This window comes from Eublepharis macularius, chromosome 12 (genome assembly GCF_028583425.1).
Source record: "Eublepharis macularius isolate TG4126 chromosome 12, MPM_Emac_v1.0, whole genome shotgun sequence".
NCBI lineage: Eukaryota > Metazoa > Chordata > Lepidosauria > Squamata > Eublepharidae > Eublepharis > Eublepharis macularius.
This window is the reverse complement of record NC_072801.1, coordinates 31980680-31996330: the sequence shown is the minus strand read 5'-3', so window position 1 is coordinate 31996330 and position 15651 is coordinate 31980680. Positions and strand designations below refer to the sequence as shown.

At 44.3% G+C, this 15651-nt stretch overlaps 1 protein-coding gene and 1 pseudogene across 1 annotated transcript in view; one reads left to right on the top strand and one right to left on the bottom strand.

Annotated features, from left to right (window-relative positions):
* Positions 1–10980, bottom strand: part of LOC129340591 (membrane primary amine oxidase-like) — a 34225-nt gene extending 23245 nt beyond the window's left edge. The window contains exon 1 of the mRNA XM_054995468.1: positions 9328–10980. Within this exon, the coding sequence (XP_054851443.1) occupies positions 9328–10897 (1570 nt within the window). The 5' untranslated portion in view covers positions 10898–10980. The remainder of the gene's footprint in view (positions 1–9327) is intronic.
* On the top strand, positions 4252–4325 carry LOC129340743 (U2 spliceosomal RNA; annotated as a pseudogene).
* Positions 10981–15651: the final 4671 nt, after the last annotated feature.

Genomic DNA, 15651 nt, shown 5'->3' with positions numbered 1-15651 from the left:
GCCATCCTGATGAAAAGAATGGAACTCAAACCTATCACTGAAGTTCTGGCTAAAGCTAAAATTAAGTACCGATGGGGATACCCATGCAAACTCCAAGTAATACATAATGACGAACATCTGCAAGCAAGTACTCTAGAGGCTGGCTTGAAATTAATATATCATAAGTATAGGCTAAGGATTCATTATTTAGGGTTGTATAAGGATTTTACCATAGAATTAGTATAAGGTTTGCTTAAGGGTTTATATTATTAAGGTTAAGAATTCTTTATAGGTCTGTATAAGGGTTATAAATATAATACTACTAATTGCATGCTTGTACGTCTGTGTCATTATCGGTCTTACTAACCACTGGAATTGTATCTTCTAAATTCTAAAATAAACCCTTGTTATTGGTTCAGATCTTCTTTGTAGAGAGGTGCTTATTTACGTCACTAGGACAGACCAGTAATAGGGAAAGCAAGTTTAGGTTAAGGGTTGCAAGCCTTGGTAAGTGGCTCTCCAGAACAAAGGACCGAGGTGCTGCCAAAGGGGACCCAGAGAGAGAGAGGAGGAGGGGTCCCCACTCCCAAATTTCTCCAACAAAATAAAGGTGGTCATGGTCCGGAAAACGAATCTAAATTTGACACAGTCCAGCCTGGTTTGTGGTTTGCGAACACATGGTTTGTGGGATTCATCTTTTTCAGGAACTTTGGTCCGTTTGGGACGGTCCGTTGGTCCCTGGTCCGTGAGTCCAGACGTTCTTGCTTCAATCTATCAACTCCCTAGGCAATGGAGAAGGCATCTGCAGACCTTTTGCAGACCTTAAAAACTTGATAGACAGCTCTGCCATAGAGCTCCCATTCTGCTCTGCCTGCCAACCAGAGAGCTCCCATTCTGCTCTATGCAAACAAGGAAGAAGAATTAGTTCCCTAAGCAATGTAGGGGTGGATGTTCTGCAGCCATGGGAACACCAATCTTAGCCCACAAAACCTTGATAGACAGCTCTGCCTGCCAACCAGAGAGCTCCCATTCTGCTCTATGTGAACAAGGAGCAAGAATTAATTCCCTAGGCAACGGCTGGGCAAGTATCGGTTTGGTGAGTGAGGGGGCTCTTCCCCCACCCTTTTCTGTTTGATTTTGCTTCATTGAAACTTTTTGGTGCTGCAAGCCAATGCAAGTCAATTGGTATTTGCATCTCCTGGTATCTCCTGGAAATTTCCTGGGGGCAGCCACTTTGGGGGGGTCTGTAACTCAGATCTCTGAAATGCAATCTTGGTCAAACTTGGAGGGTGGCTGGAGGAGAGCCTGCTGAAGCCTCGCTGCAAGTTTGGCATCTCTGAGTGTGAAGGGGGCAGTTCTAGGGCCTCCGGGAGGGACAGACCACAGACCAACGAACCGGTCCATGAACGCGCTGGTCCGTGAAAAGTCCGTAGTCCCTGAAAATTGATGGACCACATGCTGGTGATCCATGGTGTTTTCCCAGTCCATGCTCACCTCTACTCCAGAATCCATCTAGAGCCCTCCAGAAGAATACCCGCTCAAGAAATCTAACACAAGCACCAGATGGAGCAGGTTTCCGATCAAAAAGATCTCATAAAAACACTGTGACCTTTTGCTCACTCTAAACCTTCTGTTACCCTGCACTATTAGATCTGTTTTATAAAATCTATTAGATCTGTTTTATAAAATCTAAAAAATATGAGCTGTGTACTGGGGGAGGGGGAGGAGACTTTCTAGCTGTCGCTCTTTCTTTCTAAACTTTCCCAGGTCATCATGGGCATTAGAGTTGGTACTCATGTTGTCTTGTTTTTTTCTTTTTTAATTTTAATAAGCTGGGAGTTAGATCTCAAATCAGAGATCATTGGTGGGAGGGGGATAAATGTGTTGGGATGGTGGAGTACTTTTATTTTTACTCATTTATTCTCTGAGGTCATGTAGAAGGGAGTTCAGTTTGTTGGAAACAAAGGCCATACCAGCCTGTTTTTATGTTTGTTTTATTGCTAAAAACCAGGTCAGCCTTGTGAAGAAAGCAAGTTATAAGTGGAGGGTGGGAGTCAGAACAAGGAAAGATGGTCTATTTGGTTTAATTTTTCTTTTTTTTTCTTTTATAAAATCTCATATAATGTGAGTAAATTGAAATCAGAGTACATGGTAAGAGCTCATAATTGTTCAACTCTTTTCTTAACTAGTTTTACTTGTACGGACTTACTGTTCAAACTAAGTTATCTTGTTCCAGTTCTTTCAGACTAAAAAGTACCAGGTTGTCACAGCGTTGTGCGCTCCCCACGCAGAACTTGAACTGCTGCAGCATAAACAAAGACTGCTTCTCTTGGAAGGCGAGGAAAACAAGGGGTACAGACACAACAGTGTAGACAACAAAATATATTGAGGAGTCCTGAACTCAAAGTGAGGGGAACAGCGAATCTGTTTACTCTCTGGGGTCTAACTCAGAAGCCCCAGGATGCTATGTATGTTTGACTCCAAGAAGCTACTTTTCACAGTAGCAGAAAACACTCTGGAGCAAGAAGGCCCAGCCCTGAAGATGGCTACTCCTTGGCCAACTGCCCCACTTCTGCTGCTGCCCCACAAGCTGTCCCATCTGGGAGACTGTCATCCAGGAAAAAAGCACCTCAAGTCCTTCTCCTTTCTCTTGGAATTCACCCCATCTTTTTCCTGTCCTGTTGTCTGGCAACCCTTCACTCAGCCTCTCTCCAGCCTCCCTCTACAGTGCAGGGCCAGAGCCAACTACGTATGCAGGGGGAAACAGACTACAAGCATTCTAAGAAACTGAACATTTTTAGAGGGCTTATGTATATACTAGTAGTGTTACTTACAATCTTTATAAATGGTTGTTGTGGGTTTTCCGGGCTGTATTGCCGTGGTCTTGGCATTGTAGTTCCTGACGTTTCGCCAGCAGCTGTGGCTGGCATCTTCAGAGGTGTAGCACCAAAAGATAGAGATCTCTCAGTGTCACAGTGTGGAAAAGATGTGGCAGGTCATTTATATCTACTCAGGAGGGGTGGGACTGAGCTGAGTCATCCTTTAAGAGTTTCCCAGGGTGTGGAATGCTAATGGCGGGAGGCTTCACTGTATCCTGAGGAGGTTCTTTTGCATATGGATTGGTGCTTGATGTGCTAATCTTCTCTGCAGGGCTATTGTCGGGTGTGGAGTGTTTTGTTAGCCTGGTATTTTTCAGAACTGGAAACCATGCTCTGTTCATTCTTAAGGTTTCTTCTTTCCTGTTGAAGTTTTCCTTATGCTTGTGAATTTCAATGGCTTCCCTGTGCAGTCTGACAAAGTAGTTGGAAGTGTTGTCCAGTATTTTGGTATCCTGGAATAAGATACTGTGCCCTGTTTGAGTTAGGCTATGTTCAGCCACTGCTGATTTCTCCGGTTGTCCAAGTCTGCAGTGTCTTTCAAGTTCTTTTATTCTTGTCTGGATGCTACGCTTTGTGGTCCCGATGTAAACTTGTCCACAGCTGCAGGGTATACGGTATACTCCTGCAGAGGTGAGGGGGTCTCTACTGTCTTTTGCTGATCGTAGCATCTGTTGTATTTTTCAGGTGGGTCTGAATACCGCTTGGAGGTTATGCTTTTTCATAAGCTTTCCCATCTGATCAGTAATTCCTTTGATATATGGCAAAAACACTTTTCCTGTAGGAGACTGTTTTTCCTTGGTTGTTTGATTCATCCTGGGTTTGATTGCTCTTCGGATTTCATTTCTGGAGTAGCCATTCGCCTGAAGCGCGTGGTTTAGATGATTAATTTCCTCATTGAGAAAGTGTGGCTCACATATCCGTCTTGCACGATCCACTAATGTTTTCATTATGCCTCTTTTCTGTCGGGGGTGGTGATTGGAGTTTTTCTGTAAGTACCGATCAGTGTGAGTTGGTTTCCTGTAGACCTTGTGACCTAACTGAAAGTTTGCTTTGCGGATGACCAAGGTATCCAGAAATGGGAGTTTTCCCTCGATTTCTTTCTCCATTGTGAATTGTATGTTCTCCGGCCGTGAAAGCCTTCGACAATAAATCTTTATAAAATTCAGAGAAATTTATTTTCTTGGGCATAAAACTTGCTTGACTTGATAAAAGAAGCCGCGTCATCCAGTTTGCAAGATCTGAGCAAGACTGTTAATGATAGGACATTTTGGAAGTCTTTCATTCATAGAGTCACCATAAGTCGGAGGTGACTTGATGGCTCATCACACACACACACACACACGCACACACAAAATTAGGTTACCACACTTGCTTTTGTTTTCCTTATACTAGTATCGCTTCTCAGCCTTTTGGCTAAGATCAAGTGTAGTATCCTTATACTAGTACCTTTTTATGCTTATAACAAACAGAAAGAAAAAATGGGAGACCTGGACCCTAGATGTCCTGTTTCAACAGTGACCTATAGAGGCATCTTAAAGGCTAACTATTTTAACGTGGCATCTTATTTTGTTGTCTATTTTATTAGATGCAGAAGGGAGTTGGAAAGTAGTAGGTTATATACAGACATTGGCTGTCACTTCACTTGCTTTAATAATGCCCTCTTCTGGTAGAAGTACACTTTCATTCTATTCAGATCTTACAAACAAACAAGATAGACCCAAACCTGGGTTCTTTTGAAGGGCCTGTGCAGATGTTCACTCTCTTTCTTTCCTCTCCTTGCATGCTCTTCCAGTCTTCAAAATAACTCCAGTATCTTGTGACCTCCCCCTAGTGCAAGCATGATAAGAAGCTGCGGCTTCTTTCTTTCCCAGTAACTGGGATTCTAAATCCTAGTTAGAATCCTGGTGACAAGGAAATACACCCCTCCTTTTCTTAAGACACCTACAGTGGCAAAGAAATGTTACTTCTCTGTAATCATTGCATTAGCTGGTTCATGACTGTTCCACTGTTTAATGTATCTTGACATCCAACTCCTAAATCTGAACCTTTACATCTGAACCTCTGAACAATTAGCTGTGACACCTTTGCAATTTTTTTGCTGACAAAATAGCACAAATACTCTCTGATCTAGATGCCAGCTGTAATTTTGGCAAGGCAGAAGAAATGCCTAATACGCTATCTGGTCCATTTACAGTGATGGATATTGACAGGATCCAGGTACCTGGGAAAGTCACTACTTGTGCTTCAGATTCTTGCTTGTCTTGGCAGCAAAAATCATGTAAACACTGCATAAATGAACCCTTTATGTCTATCATAGATCAGTCACTAACTCAAGGCAGTTGACCACTCAGAGGTGATTATTCATCCTCTAGCTACTTAAAATAACATCCCTAGACAAAAATGATGTCAATTACTGCCCTGTTTCTAATCCGTCTTTCCTAGGTAACAAGAGAAGTAGCTACACATGACAAATGACACTTGAACGGCAAGTGGATTGAGTGGAGAGCAAGTGAACAGGGAGAAATACACTTGCCATTCAAGTGTCATTCGTCATGTGTAGCTTGGCCCTAACTCCAGGTCTTCTTGGATAACTCTTGTACTTTCAACCCAAATCAAATCAAATACTTTTAATGGCATACAAGGATCTAAGACAACAAACAAGTCACTATAAATGACTGAAATGAAGTAACTCTTCCATTGCCATTTATTGTATGTAGTATTTTAAATTTTGTCATGTTTTAATCTGCTTTTATGTGTTTTTATGTAAATTAAAATGTTGTGCTCCGTCCTGAGCTCACTCGGCAGGGAGGGCGGACTAAAAATCTAAAATAATAATATAATAATAATAAAATAAAATTACATAAAATATCAGAAGGCAATATATTTATACAAAGCTTGCATGAATCTTAAGCACACCCACTAAAAACTCCGTAACCACTCTAGAAATCACTGTATCATTATCCTTCAACAGAAAATGACAAAAGGATAAATAGTTCTGGTATTCAATATGTATTGGCAACCTCTCAAACAACATTCTTCGTAACTCAGCATATAAATGGCATTCCAACATTATATGCTGGATGGTATCTGGGCAGTTGGCTCCACACAAACAATGTCTTTCTGAAAAGGGATCTCGCTGGTATTTTCCCTGGAGGACACTGGAGGGAAAGGCATTTAGTCTGGCCAACATAAAGGCCCTATGACAGCCCGGGGTCTCAATATCATAAAAGTACTGCGGAATTCTGTCAACATACATAGTCAATCCTAATGCAGCTGAGAGTTGAACCACACAATATGAATTTCACGCAACCGAGCGAGTGTCAGTAGGCCTGACTTACCTCAATTGCCCGTGTCCATCATTTTCTCGACGTTCGCGTGTCCTGGTCCATGCACGGATTCATAAACTCACCGTTAAGTGTGGTCACGACGACACGTGTACTCTGGCACAACCAGTAAGTCAGCAATGTAGAGTGGCCCTTTTTCCTGAGAGCGGGACCACAAGTGACGCCTGACACAGGTTGGACACTAGTCAGCTTCCCTCAAGTTTTGATGGGAAATGTAGGCATCCTGGTCTTGCAGCTTGACTCTCTGACTGCTGTCCAATGGACTTTTCAACTGTCACTTGTCCAACATTCCGCCAAGCTGCCTACATTTCCCATCAAAACTTGAGGGAAGCTGGCAAGTGTCCAACCTGTGTCAGGCGTCACTTGTGGTCCCGCTCTGAGTCAGAGTCTTCCGCTTCCTATCTGCTGCTCACTCCTTAATGCTCTCTGATCAGCAGGTAGATGGCACTCAAGTCTACATGTGATTTGACTGTACGAATAGGTTAATTATTAATCCCTATCTACAAGTTATCTGCCCTTCATTGGATAGTTACAATGGCGGCATTTTAAAGGGATTTTCACCATTTTTAGAAAATTCCTGCTTCCATGCCATTTAAAAATGAAACCAAAAATAAATAAACAAATAAATTAGTTTTACAGCGCTTACCAAACAAACAATTACTTTTTTTAGTAGCGGATCCAGGAAATGAATTGGGCATGCATGATATGGAGATGCATGATGGGATATCATTCCCACATCTTGGAGGAACTCGTAGGATACCCGTTCTAGTAGTACAGTAGACTGTACTACTGTGTACCATCTGTTGCTGTAAATATGCTCCTACTGGATACTTCTGCATTTGTTTAATATGTCATATCAATCTGCTTCTTTTGTGTTTCAGCATTTTTTTCGGCACTGTATTGGATTTCTGCTTGTTTTCAAATTTCTGCTATCCTTATCCTATTGTATTATTTATTGAATGTCGCAGCTGAAGATCATATTGACTTAGTCTATATAATCTGCCTTGTATCTCAGCAAAGAAAGGTGGGCTACAAATAATGTAAATAAATAAAAATAAAACAAAATTTGGATGTCATAACAGATTATATATAAATTGAAGACTTGTTAAACAAAGAAACTTTCCACATGAGAGGGAAGAGGAAGGAAGCATGTGGGCCCCAAAATAAATCAAGTCTGGGTATCATGGACCAGCCCAGCCCAGCAGAGCAGAGGGACTCAGAGGACTCTTCTGAGGGAGAGGCAGCTGGCGAACCTGACCCAGATCCACAGCCAGTGGCAGAGGCACTGCAGGAGGAGGCAGGCTCTGAAGGCTCAGATGTAGATCCACAGCCAGGTCCCAGCACATCGGTCTCTCAGCTTCCCAGCCCTGGGCCAGCAGCAGAGAGCCAGGCACCAGCCAGCTCTCCCCCTCAGCTTCCCAGCCCTGGGCCGGCAACAGAGAGCCAGGTACAGGCCAGCTCTCCTCCCTCATCACCAGAGCATCGGGAGCGCCGTCAGAGGAGGGCAAGGAGAGCCCTCCAAGCTCGAAGGTGCAGTGCCAGGCTAGCAGCACAGCACCAGCCCTGCATCAACAGTGATGATGAGTGGTTGCAGGAGCAGGACTGAAACAGCTGGCAGGTGCATGATGCCGCACAAGTGGCTGAGCAGCGTGAGGCTTAAAAGCAGCAGAGAAGGGAGTGGCTGTGTGGAAGCAATGTGTCCACTTACTATTGACCTTGCTGCTTTGTTTGGAACTGATTCTCTTGTCTCTGACCTCAGCCTGTTATTCTGGAATACCCCCTTTGGACTCAAAGCTGTGAGTGTTGTCTAACCTGTGCCTGAACTTTGGAACTGTGATTTGTCCTGCTCTGACAACTTGCCTGCTGCCTGCTGCCTGTGTGAGTCTGTAATCAAGACACTGTGCTTGTTACGAATAAACTATGATGTCTGAATGCAGTCTTTGCTTATCATCAGCACATCACAGCCTCACAGGAATTATTGGTTCCACTGACAGAAAGGTGGAAGAGTATATAACTTAGGTAACAGGTGAATATTGCAATTCAAAGGTGCTGAAAGAACCATAGCAACAGCAACTACAACTTATTTATACTTTCTGCAAACTGTGCACTCAAACGTAGTGCATCAGAATTCCTGGGGAATTTCCAAATGGATGCAAAGTAGGCACTGGAGATAACATGATCAAGCTGGATCATTCCTTGCGGCAGCATTCGATAACTTTTCAATAACTTTGGCCTACAATATAGTAGCAGGGATTGAAGATGAATCTCAAGATAAGCAATAGAATCCCCAAAGAATTTATATTGGGATCTCTGATATTTAGTTTGTTCATCTATGTTCTGGCATCAAAGGTGGGCAGTATGATGGACATGTTTATGGATAACACCAAATTATTCAGCATAGTCAAATTCTGAGTAGACAGCAAAGAGATCTAATATATCTCCCAACAGGGTGAATGGGCAATAAGTAAATATAAGTAAATACTAAGAGATGCACAATGGATTAAAAAAATCTACCTTCATGTATGATGAGGTCTGAACTGGCAATAACTATTCAAGAAGAAACTCTTGGGATTGTGATGAAATCAAATAAAACTTCTATTTAATGTGTGGCAGCAACGAAACAGGCAAATTCCATGCCAGTAACAATTAGGAAAGGAATTTACAATAAGATGACCACTATCATAATATTTTTAAAGTTCTGTTGGTCTTTATGGTGCTACTAGGCTCCAGTTTTATTATACAAACTAACAGGGGTACCCACCTAGAACAAAGATAGGATGAAGGGAGTGAGAAATAGGCTATTTTTAATGTCATCATATAGATACTTCAAACGTAAACATTTGCACAGAGGAACCCCCATCAGTAGCCTCACTCCAACACCAAAATTCAGAGTATTCTTGTCAACAGGAAATAAACACAGCTGGTCTGCAAACAACACAGTCTTCAGGCATTCCCTGCTGACAGGCAGCATATAGCTCTTGCCTTGGACTGAAGCCACAGAGAAGTTTTGTTTGTACGTAACTGAGGAGGATGGGGGGGCAGTACATGGTACATGGCTGCCAACAAGAAAGGGCACAAGATGTGCAGAGCTACCGTGATGTTCCTTGAAACTTCAAGGCACTTACCTCCCACATCCAAGTCCACCTTGTAGTTGATCAGGTGGGTATGTATCGTTCCAAGGGTGCGATCACCAACCCGGTTGCCATAGTCCAACCCATCTCCATAGAAGAAAGATGAGGTTATATAGCCAGTGGCTCGCACTTTGCTTTCAATGGCACCATTCATATGGAAAATAAAGTCCCAGACATAGTCGTAGTTTCCCATGGTAGCTATTGAACGCAAGACCAGGGCAGAGCCAGGCAGCCCCCCATAGAAGAGTGACTGAAGGTTGGAGTAATGGCGCCGAAATGGGGCCCCAATATTTTCCTCGAAAACACAGATGGAATTCTTCTGCACCTCTGGGTCCAAAGTTTCAATTAAATAGGCAGCATCGAGATAAATGGCAGAATAAGGGCAATCGACCCCCTTGACCAGTGAATATGTAAATCTTCCAATTCCGAAGCTTCCATCCATGTATCGGGTTGACATCCCACCAGGGCTGTTGGAGCCATAGACTGACATGGCATCCTGCACACTGAGCTCATAGACAATCCTTTGGCCCTGGAATCGGATATCATGGATATGTGGTCCCCTGTTCACATCCATCCTGAAGGCAAAGCTCCACAAAGAAGAGACAACCTGGTTGTGGCTCACACTGTACCGTCGTCCACAAGGCTCATGGTGTAAAGGACCATATCCGACAGGAGGAACCCTGGGATTAAGCGAGGAAGCCCCCCCATCAGAGGACACTGTCTTCATCTTCTCTACACGCACATGCTTCTCTAGGAATGCTCTTTCCAGCTCTGCCAAGCCATTGTAGTACTGGCCGTTGTAAAAGACTTTTGGCACACTCCATTGAGAGACGTTCAGACTGCTGTGGTCAACCAACAGCTCCATTCCCACAGGGTGCAGGAAGAAGCCAGGTACGTTCTGGAACAAGACAAACCAAGTGGCACGATCTCCAGACTGGAACCCCCGAGGAGCTGATGTGAGACCTGCAAAGTTGCTCCCATTATGTCCAAATACCTTGTCCATAAAAGTGGGTGCCTCAAGAAATTTTTCCTCCAATAAGAATTTTCCAATCTGTTCATATTCATTACCCAGCACTGTTCTGCGGTGGTAGGGTAATTTCCCACCATACTTTTGGACTGTCACATCCTGATGATATGTCGGCACTGGGAGCGGGCCCACCACATACTCTGTGATATTTGGATCTGACTGGCTTCCAAAGTACACCACAGCCAGTGCCTGTCGAGTGGGGCACGTCCCCCCATGATCAAGGAACTTCAGCACTTCATCTTTGTGTGGAAGCTGCACATCCAGGTAGTAAATGCAATTATCAGAAGGGCTGGCATGATAAGCATCTACCAATTGCACACCCAGGTGGGACTGGAGATACCTTACCACCTGGACCATCTCTTCTGCTGACAGGCCAGCAAATACCAAACTCTGGTTGTTGTGTCTTTCCTTCAGGAAAGCCTGTGGCTCGACACCACAGAGGGTAGGGTTCTCCTTCCAAGTCAGCAAGACACACACTAAGACAAAAATAGTGGCCAGAGACAGCAGGAGAAGGATGAGGAGCATTTTCAGATTCATCGTTGCAAAGGAATGTCCACGAACCTCCGCAGCTGCTCACAAGCTATGTCCAAGTAGCAGATAGGCACAGGGGCTATAGCAGGATATGCTGCTCCAGGAAATGAGAGAAGAGGCCACAGGAAGGAGGAACTGAGATCATATGGAAGAAAAGCAGGATTCCCCTCCTGATCAGAACAGCTGGTTCATCACAAAGACATCTGGACGCTTCCCAGGACAGCTACAATCTGGGATATTAGCCCTGCCTTTCTGAAGGGTCTTTAGATCAGTGAAAGAGGGGTTAGTACCAGGGAGAGCAACTCAGCCTTGCCGACTCTGCGTTGCTCCTTGAACACCTTCCCTTGTTATTCTTGCTATTCGTTAGATTGAAAATCTCTGGGTTTTCCCCCTAGATAAATTAATGTTTTCTAGTTTTATGGGCTTTGGAACCAGCCTTCTCTGGGAGGGCTCATTTAGTTCTCAAGATGGAAATGAGAGCCCCCAGGAACTGAGAAACAGGTTTATAACATGTAGGTGTTAACTGAGGGTCATGGATCTGAAAGTGTTGAATTCTATGTTTCAAAACCATCTCTGTTTTTTGCTTTTGCTATTTAATGCAAAACAATCAAAAATTAACATTGCATTTTTAAAAAAGACAAATGGTGTCCTAAAACAACACTAATTCTGTTCTCTGACTCTATGGATTATATTGAGTCAGAACAGAAAGATATCTTGTTGATGGAAATAAATGATCTAAAAACAAAGCAAAGCGATTCCTGAGAGACTGTCAGAGAGTCTAAGAGGAAACCCTAGTATTAACGGTCCAAGACCTCCACCCCAGAATTAAGTTAAAATTTGGCTCAGAGGGCTGCAGCTGAGAAGGATATTTTCCTGCTGTTTTTTTTAAAAAAAAGATTATGTGCTGAGAAAGTGTCTTGCTCAGTTGTTCCTTCCAGTTACTGGAACACCCTCTGATAAACAGTTTGTGGTTATACTGGCCAGATTTCAGAAGTTCATTCTTGGGAGTCCCTCTGCATAGCTGTCTGGAAAAATAGTTAAAGTAATACTTAGAACAAAAATGATTACTTGGAGCTACATGCAAAAGAAAGTCTGGAGGAAGATGGACCATGCAGTGTGAAAGTCAGCTTGTCTCTGGCAAGATGTGGATCCTTTTTGCTCCTGATTTTGTTAGAAATAAAAGCTCATGTATTTTGCCTGGGTTTTTTTGGTGCATTATGCAATTCCACCTCGATGTCAGATTTCTCTCCAATGTTAATTGTCCCCACAGTCCCCACTCCTTACTGGAAAAAGAGATCTGACTGGAAGAAAGATCTTCTCAAAATGCTTACCTCGTTGCGCACGTCATTTGTTTTGCACAATTGTTAAACTGCTAAAGCAACCAATCACCAACATTCTGCCTGAGAATCTCTCCTCTTCTCTCTTGTTCCACATGCTGGCATTGCATCCATTTCTTTGTTTATTTCACATGCTAGTGGTTCCATACGACCAGGCACCCTATAGCCCTCTCACTTGGTTTTGACCATCCAGCTTCACCAAATGCCAAAGCACCCAGCCCTTCAGTGCCATGCCATCTTGGATTCAGCCCTCAGGAGCCCTGCCTGCCTGCCTGGCAAGCCCCTCAGTGTGGTGGTGGCCTCCCGTTTGACTCACCAGTGGCAGTAACAGGGTTGGTGTAGCCAGCCACCTGGCTCACCCAAGTGCATGGGAGCAGCCAGAGCAGCAGCAGTGAGGCCAGGGCACACAGTTTGCCCAGCAGCCACTCCTTCTTATGCCAGCCTGCTTGGCGGTGGCAGTGAAGGAGCACTGCTGCCACTCTGGTTGCTTACATGCACTCAGGCTGCCTGGCTCTGATTTGTGTCCACTCAGTCATCAGCACTCAGGAGGAGCCCTGTCTGCTTCAATCATCTCTTTGCATCCCTGAAAACCAGACACTTTTAAAAAAAATCTTGAGTGAACTTCATGATGACTACAACACGTCTACACCCACAGATTTTTCTGCCCTCCCACAATGGTATCTTAAACAGTTCTGGCTAAAACAAACTGGTTCTGAGAGATTAAGGCAGTATCCTCCTGACCACCAAAGCCTGAATCTGTTGTGAAGTCTTGTGAGATCTCCTCACCAGAGTCTTCATAATCCAGTTTGCATTTTTGCCCTGGGTGATCCTAATTGCTGTGACTGTAAGCAGAGTGATCTATAATTCCACTGTTTAGCAGAGATTAATGGAGTTTCAAATCATTCAGAAACCTTTAGATTACATGTGTATAGATAGAATGTAGGTGTTGAGCAGAAAGACACTTCTCAGGGCGGCGTTCATTCTCTGTTTCTATCCAAGGGGCTCGCAAGGCAGGCAGGCAGGACTCCTGAAGGCCAATTCCTAGGCCATTTCCCCACCAAAATAGTGCCCCACTCACGTTTTAACAGAATCATAACTGCCTGTCTGTTTTGGAAATCATGTGAAAAAGCCACCAGCATTCTGTGAGTGGGGCGCTATTTTTAAGACATGGGGAAACGTCCCTGGGCTGATGTGAGCCAGAGCCAGCCAGCTGGCTGGGCAGCCAGCCTGGGCACACATGAGCAGCAGCAGCAGCAGCAGCAGTGCTCTTTCATTGCTGCCACCACCATCAAACAATGACCAGGTGGGCCAGCGAAGGAAGGAGTGGATGCTGGGCAACCTGTGTGCCTTGACCTTACTGCTGCTGGTGTGGCTGCTCTTTTATGCCTGGGCAGGTCAGCCAGCTGGCATGCAAACACCATCACCACCAGTGAGTCGAATGGGGGGGGGGCACTGCCATGTTGAGGGTCTAGCTGGGCAGGCAGAGCTCCCAAAGGCCAAGTCTCGGGCAGCAAAGTGTTGCAGGGCAGGGTGCTTCAGCACTTGGTGAGGCCAGATGGGCAAAACAAGGTGAGAGGTCTGTGAGGCGTGATAGACTGACTGAGCACACACAATGATCTGGAGCCATTTTTTTAAATACCCTGGAAGCGGAAAGAATAGAGAAAGGGTGGGAAAGGGGAAGGAAAGAAGATAAGATGGAAAAGAGGGAAGAGTAGCCAAACAGACCAATCATTGTGAGGCAGGAGGGTCCAGTACAGGCAAATGTAAACAACATGTATATCGGAGTCAGACCTGGCATATTCTTGCATCGAGGAAAAAGTAGTGGGAAACCAGCTTCCACAAAACTTGGACAAAACCTGGGATACTGTTGGAGTTACTACAGAAGGTATTGATCGAATGCTGTACATGAATCAGGAAAACATCCAACGCAGTAGAGGGCCAAAAAGGGGGGCAAATAACCATGCGTAAAAGGTTATGGTTAGAACATGTACAAAAAAGACAGTAGCAGGAAGACGGGCTAGCTGAACTTTTCACATGCCCATTGAAAGCAATAGGAACATTTTTCTGTAAATGTAGAACAGATAGCCAATGGGAGCTCAGAATAATGCAGGACGGGAGACGCCCAGAGAGAGAAAGAACATGTCCAGAGACCCATACTGCTTATTGTATTTATCTAGAACCTTTGCTTCAAAATCACGAAGGTCAGTCGGACGACAGTAAGACACGCCTTTTAATATCCACACGTAATGCTGGAATCATTGAGTCTGTGGCTAAATTTCTTTGTTGTGCATTGAAGAGAAGAATGGTTTAAGTGATGGGGCAAGAGTTGTTTTGTTGTTGTTGTCTCCTTGCTCACTGTGCATATGTATGTCCTGTTATGCCAATAAAGGTATTCGATTCGTATTGGTATGTCCAGAGACCCTGCGCCTTGTTTCTACACTTTCCAACTCAAAACAAAGCGGGAGCAAAGCTAGGTATGACCATGGGTGCTAGCTTCCTCACCATCCCAAAGGCCAGGCACACTCTCCTTACCTATGAAGTGACCATCTGGTAGGAATGCCAGCTGCCTACTTATAACACTAGAAAAGGAGGCACCTCCGGTTCAGACCACAAAACCGCGACAGAAGGACCACATCAAGGGGTTAGAATGAATAAAGAACAATACAATCGCTAATAAATACTAATTTAAATATTATTTAAAGGTGCAAAGTGACGAGTGCAATGAATTTATTTAAATATTAATTTAAATTAATATTAAATTAATTTAAATATTATTTAAAGGTGCAAAGTGACAAGTGCAATGAATAAATTTATTGCACTATCTAAATTGGTATTTATTAGCTATTGTATTGTTGTTTATTCAATCTAACTCCTTGACATGGTCCTTCCCTCGAGGTTTTGCAGTTGCCCATTTATAGCAGGCAAACTCCCGGCTGTGCTCCCCATCCCCCACTGAGGTGGGAGGAAAAGGGGGAAGGATATTGTTTGATGTGGCAATGTCACTTCCCATTGAAACCCCCGTAGTGACATCACCATGCCAATAGATAATTTAGAATTTCCCCCAATCTTGATGGTATTTCACCCAGAAGTGACTTTACTGCATTGTGCAAAGTATTTTCCTGATACCTCATCCCCTTAGTCTCCCAGAAGTGCCAGGCATGCACCTGGTGATAAGGTTGCCAGATGGCATCTGGCCTAACTCTGGACCCCAGTGAGAGGCAGGGAGGGGACTTACCTCCTGGGTGGCATGATGACTTCACTGTAGAAAGTGACATCATCCTGCCAACCTCCCCCCCAGTTCCAGCTGCGCTGGGGGGGGGCCACTCCTGGGTGGCAAGGGAGGGACCAATGCAGGAGGCTGCCCGGGTGCCTGGAGTAGCAGGTCACTTTCCCGGTCTGGTGTCAGTGACACTCTGCTGCAGA